This window comes from Podarcis vaucheri, assembly GCF_965113315.1.
Source record: "Podarcis vaucheri genome assembly, chromosome: 9".
NCBI lineage: Eukaryota > Metazoa > Chordata > Lepidosauria > Squamata > Lacertidae > Podarcis > Podarcis vaucheri.
Window position 1 is genome coordinate 6,904,976 of NC_138767.1, and position 6,000 is coordinate 6,910,975.

The 6,000-nt window shown below is 47.1% G+C and overlaps 1 protein-coding gene across 3 annotated transcripts in view; it reads left to right on the forward strand.

The window, feature by feature from the left end:
- Positions 1 to 4,835, forward strand: part of SMOX (spermine oxidase) — a 50,943-nt gene extending 46,108 nt beyond the window's left edge. For all 3 annotated transcript variants that reach the window (XM_082236498.1, XM_082236500.1, XM_082236499.1), the window contains exons 6-7: positions 2,159 to 2,319; positions 4,318 to 4,835. In XM_082236498.1, coding sequence (XP_082092624.1) covers positions 2,159 to 2,319; positions 4,318 to 4,455 — 299 coding nt within the window. In that variant the 3' untranslated portion in view covers positions 4,456 to 4,835. The remainder of the gene's footprint in view (positions 1 to 2,158; positions 2,320 to 4,317) is intronic.
- Positions 4,836 to 6,000: the final 1,165 nt, after the last annotated feature.

Here is a 6,000-nt window from a genome sequence, read left to right on the forward strand (position 1 = left end):
TTCTTTGCGGGGAGCCATGATTATTGAAGTGGCACGGGACTGCTTTAAAGGTCTGGTGCGGATGCGACCATGGTAAAATAAGGATATGGGGTAATGTGTCATGCTCAGATTTTAGCTTTTCTACACACTTAATGGGTTGCCTTAGGCAAACATATGTCTCCGCCTCAGTTCACCATGCTTCATTAATGGGGTGGTACTAATTGCAGGTGTGCGAAGCTCTGCAATTGAGTTCTGCCTTTGTTCGTCATTATTGATCTTCTCATTACTTAGGACTCTTGGTAAATTTCAGAGGACCCTGGCGCGCAGCTTGGAAAATGCTGCCATGGCTCCTCCTGGGAAAATTATCCCATGAACTTCGCCTGCGCACAGCGTCAGAGCTAGACTCTGTCATCTTTTCCATTCGTGATCACTTGTGCTTGGTGCCCCTTTCATCCCAGAAACTATTTATCTAGGGGGACTTTGATTTCCCCCACACGTTAGCATAATGGATTATTTGGATTTGCTGTCCAAACACCCCAGACTTCAGGCAGGCTACGAGCCATTGACAACTGCGGCTCTTTGTAAACCTGATTAAAGTGGTGCCTTGTTCAAAACAACTCAGTTTCTTGTACATGGCCTTTGTCGGCTAAGCCCTCGGATGTTAGGTGCCTGGATTTCAGGGGAGCCAGAAGCTTTCAAGTTCACAGGATTGCTGTATCTTCTGGCTGCTGCCCAACCATTCAGGTGCTCACGGGTGCAACTGTGTTCCTGAGGATGATTTTAGCCATGCTAAAATCCAAGCTCTCCTTTTGATCTTTCCACATTGCTGGTCTTCTGTGATAGTACTCAGACGGCTTCAGCACTGGAATTGAGCCACACCTTTGGCCTGAGGTCAATAATCAGTTGCCACAAATGTAGTTGCCAGCAGGCCACCCATCTTGGAGTGTGGTGATCTCCTGTTCCATTGCAGAGTGGGGCTCATCTGAGGAAAAGGCTGTAGTTCAGAGATAGAACATCTGCTTTGCAACATCCAGGTTCAGCCGCCAGCACCTCCTAGCAGGACTGTGAATGTCTCCTACCTGGAAACCTGGACAGCCGCTGGTCTGACCTGATAGAATGCAGTTTCCTATACAGTGGTACCTTGGGTTAAGTACTTAATTTGTTCTGGAGGTCCGTTCTTAACCTGAAACTGTTCTTAACCTGAAGCACCACTTTAGCTAATGGGGCCTCCCGCTGCTGCTGAGCCGCTGGAGTACAATTTCTGTTCTCATCCTGAAGCAAAGTTCTTAACCCGAGGTACTATTTCTGGGTTAGTGGAGTCTGTAACCTGAAGCGTCTGTAACCTGAAGCTTCTGTAACCCGAGGTACCACTGTATTCCTTTCTGGAGCTGGAATAAAACTTAAATAGTCATATAAACAATAGATTAATCTCATGTTAATCAACGGACAATAAAATTAAACAGTGCACTGATAATTCACAATAAAGTCTAAGCATAACACTTTGCTGCTGCAAACACAGCAAAAACAACCCGAGAGTTGAAAACTCAACTTGATTGGCGTAAGGGGTGAGTGCCTCAGGCTGTCTTTGTCGGTGGGAAAGATCATCGTGTCTCACTGGTCAGCTACTGCCAGTCTTAAGATGTGCAGTCCCCGGTCCAATAAGTGCTGCTGACCTGCCACTGTCTGCCTGCTTCAATGGGTGTATGGAGCTCAGTGTATCACTTGACAAGAGAACTGAATTTCTGCACCAGCCAAAAAAGAACCCAAAAGTTTGACTTCACCCCCAAAGGTGCACCTATCCGTTGTCTCCTGAGATAGACGGATGATAAAAATACAAGAATATAGTCAAGGTGGCACCTTTGAAACTAAGTCTCGACCCCAAGAAAAACCCTGAAACAGGAGATGGCAGAGACTGCACCTGCTACAGTCCAGTCCCCCAATACTCTAACCCAAGATAAAAACTCATACTAGAAACATGGATTGCAGTACACTGATTTCCTCCAGAACACAACTCTTTCAATTAATCCATTCAATGTTTATCTGAACCACCAGGAGTCACTGTCAGTGAAGTGTGTGCACATTTTCACAGGGCCATGCAATATATATCTGGTTAGCTGAACTTGGATTATTTTTCCAGGCCTCTTCCCCTGACGACTTTGCGCCTTCTCTTTCGGTCTAGGGAATCCGGACATTCCGAAACCTCGGCGGATCTTGCGATCCTCGTGGGGCAGCAATCCTTATTTCCGCGGCTCTTATTCCTACACTCAAGTTGGGTCTAGCGGAGCAGACGTGGAGAAACTCGCAAAGCCACTGCCTTATACCGAGAGCTCCAAGACGGTTGTAAGTATTATCCCAGAAACGAACCCCTTGAAAAGGCTCTGCCGGAAAGAACGCTCATTTGAAAAAATGGGCCATTGGGTAGGAAAAAATCTGCAACGAATTATTAAAACTGGGAAGAGTGCAATATTTTTTTTTGTCTGGGGTGCAGTAGAAAGGACTAAGGGCAAACGGTCACTTTCTGTCCTATTGCCAATATTAAACAAATTAATCGACTTAAAAGCCTTTCTAGTTAGCATTTAAAACAGCTTGAGAATTGTAGGCCGGATCCTCCAGTCCCTAAATCTTAGCCCCAAAGAACATGCAAGGGCGATTGCAGGATCCAAGCTACGCGTTGGTCGATGGAACCACTGGGCTAAGCTGTCTTCATAGCATTTATTTAAGATAGTATTTTTATGCTGCCATTTTATAAACTATCAGGGCAGTGTGTAGTAGTAGTAATAGTAGTAGTAGTAGTAGTAGTAATAATTAAGGTTTAATAAGTTAACGCTTTATATTTGGACAACTTTTCCGCTGTACTTTCTTGGGAGGAGAAAAATAATCATTTCCTTAATAACAATTCAAACAATTCATTTAACTATGGATCCGTGTTTGTTAACTGATGTGGTTAAACAATTTAAAAACAAAACAAAACTCTGACTGAGTTTTAGCACAGATGCAGAACTTAAAACAAATCCTTATTTCCTGATGAATGGCCTTTGGACTATAATGTAACTTAAATAGAAAATATCTTTAGAAAGATTTTTCCTCCAAAAGCATTTTATTTTAAAAATCCAATTTAAATTAAAAAAAAAAATCTTTGGTTTTATCCACCCTGATTTCCTATGCAGTTTTTTACACGTTTTACGCAAATTTTGACTTCCCATGTCATGTTACAGCGTTTTTTTTGCACCCCTCGTTTTTGGAATTTGAAAAGTTCAACACACCCCACTCAGGCAGTAGTATCCTTTCCCCAAGGTGTTCAGGTCTCTCCCCCCCCCAAAAAAAACCCCACCATGCGTTCACGGAACATGGTGTGTTTGTGTTTGTGTGTGTATCTGCAAAGGGCTGTTGCGTGGCAAGTCCCCTCCCCCATGTGAAATGAAGACACTGGACACAGTATTTAAGGTTAATGGGCATAAAAGGCCACAACTTTATTGATTACAGAATTGGAAGGTATTGGCCTTAGGCATAGGCTCCTATCGACTACCCGGCATGGGGACTGGGAAGGGTTGTCCACAAGCCGTGGGAGTCCTGTTGAAGTACGCCAACTAGGATCCCAACGGGTGTCACCGCTCTGGGGCGTGCCGGAGGCCCTTACCTCCCTAGGTTTCGGACAAGGCAACGCCCCCCGGAGTCCTCTACTGGACTACCCTTTTCTTTTTGGGGAAGGTGATGGCGTTTCCTTCCCCCCTTTATTTGCATACCAATTGACCCCTGCCAATGCCTAACCGCCAACACCGAATAAGTTGTGACGTTTGCTACGAGGTAGGCGAAAAAACCAAAAGGCTCGAAGAGTGCCAACTTGGAAAAATTCCTACCAGGCCCCTTGCGGCGACCAACCGAAGTCCATAGCAAGGTCAAAGCTACCTAAAACCTAAGGGGTGGGTGAGGTGGGAAAAAACCGCTCAGCTGGCAAGGGGCAAAGAGGGCGGTCCCCGGGCGTGCCTAGCCTTAAATAGGCTAGGCCACGCCTCCCCGGTCCGCCGATTGGCGGGCCGGGTCGCCGACACGCCCGGGGATTCCCTAATCTTGCGGGGGCAAAGGCCAGCCCCCGCGTGGGATGTGGGAGGGATTTCTGCCCGCAACCCCCTCTCCTCCCTTTGGCTCTGCACATCTCATGAAAGCCCTTTATTGCATGAATGGAGAAGCGCCAGCATCCATGCAGTTCCGTGTGTGTTTTTGCCTGTGTCCAGTCCTTGCCTCCCCCTGACATTTTTATCTCTCCAAATACCTTTTCCTGACGTTTGTTCTCTCCCCCTGTCCCCAACCTCTCCCCTCCCTCCCTCCCTCCATCTCCAGCCTATGCAGGTGATGTTTTCGGGCGAGGCCACCCACAGGAAGTATTATTCCACTACCCATGGTGCTTTGCTTTCTGGCCAGAGGGAGGCAAACCACCTGCTTGAAATGTACCAAGACCTCTTGCAATGCAGAAACTGAGAGGGCCTGAACCACTAACTCGTGATTCCTTTTACGGCTGTGTGTTTAAAGAAGTCTTTCCTTCTTTTTTCCTTTTCTAAAAAAACAAACGAATTAAAAAAACAACACATTTTTATCTTTTTATATCTATATATCTCTATAAAAGTCTTAATTATTTTGACCTGTAGTTGACTGATGGTAGTTTATTTCCATGTACTGTATCTGTCAACAGGAAAAGGTTGCTCTTCCTGTCTGAGTGAAAGCTATCTCTCTTTTTCTTTTTTTTCTTTTGGTGTAATTTTGATTTCTGATTGCACATCTGGTGCTTCTCCCCCCCCTTTTCCCCAGGTCCCTGGTATTGTAAGTGCCTTCTATATTTCAATAAATGTTGTCATAACCACTGTGCTCTCGTGAGGCTCCATTTCAGCGGGGCTTGTCCAAGACTAGATCACACTCATCAGCGTTTTTCTAGGTCAAAGCATATCAACCAAAGGAGGAGGGCAACCAAAATGGCCAAAGGCCTGGAAACGATGCCTTATGAGGAACGGCTAAGGGAGCTGGGCATGTTTAGCCTGGAGAAGAGGAGGTTAAGGGGTGATATGATAGCCATGTTCAAATATATAAAAGGATGTCACATAGAGGAGGGAGAAAGGTTGTTATTAGGGGATGATTAGCTGCTTGTGCTTAAAATGGTGCCCCTTCAGAGTTTGTGCGGCCCCACAAACCTCTGTGTGTGACAGAGCTCCTCAGACATGTCTGCTCTAGTCACTGTTAGAGTCCGACAGTGGCTGTTTGCGGAAACGCCTCCAACAAAGAAGTTCCTTAACGGAAACACGTCTCCTGGACTCACGACGTGACAGCTTCCGACGAAGCATGGGTCTCCCTGCAATTGCTTCTGACACCTCCCCACTATTTTCACTGGACGTGTCTCTCACCCCTTTCTCCCCCCTGCTTCCTGCCTGCGCTGCTGCATCTCTCTCAGTATCCCTGAGATCCTCCTCCAGAGACCCCGCGCTCCCCCTGCTGGTCCCTGCTTTGGCTGTTGAGTCTCTCCCAGTCTCTGGGAGCCCTATCACCTCCTTTCCCTCTGAGGTCAGTTCCCTGACATCCACCTCCCCTCCAGGGCCCCCTTCCCCCCCGCCCCCTCCCTCTCCTCTGGGCGGTGAGGAGCTGAAACCCCGAAACGAATCCTCTTCATCTTCCGACGTCTCGAACATCTCCCTCCATCGGTCTTTGTTCCGACTCGCTGAATCCTCCTCCACCTCGGAATCAGAGAACCCCTCCAACTCCTCTTCTTCGTCTGTGGTGGCGAAGTATTCCCTCCGGAACCTCGCCACTGGCTGGGGTTTTCGAGGGAATCTCTGATGAAAAGTTTCAATTAGAACCTCGTCATCTACATCCTCTGCTCTGACCCAGGTGTTTTCCGACTCCGGTTCCCCTTCCCACATTACCAAATACTCTACTTGCTCTCCTTTCCACCTGGAATCTAGGATCTCCGCTGCATGGTAGCTGTGTTCTTTTTCCTCCATCGCTGGTCCCCTATTGACCCTCCCCTCTCTGTCCCCT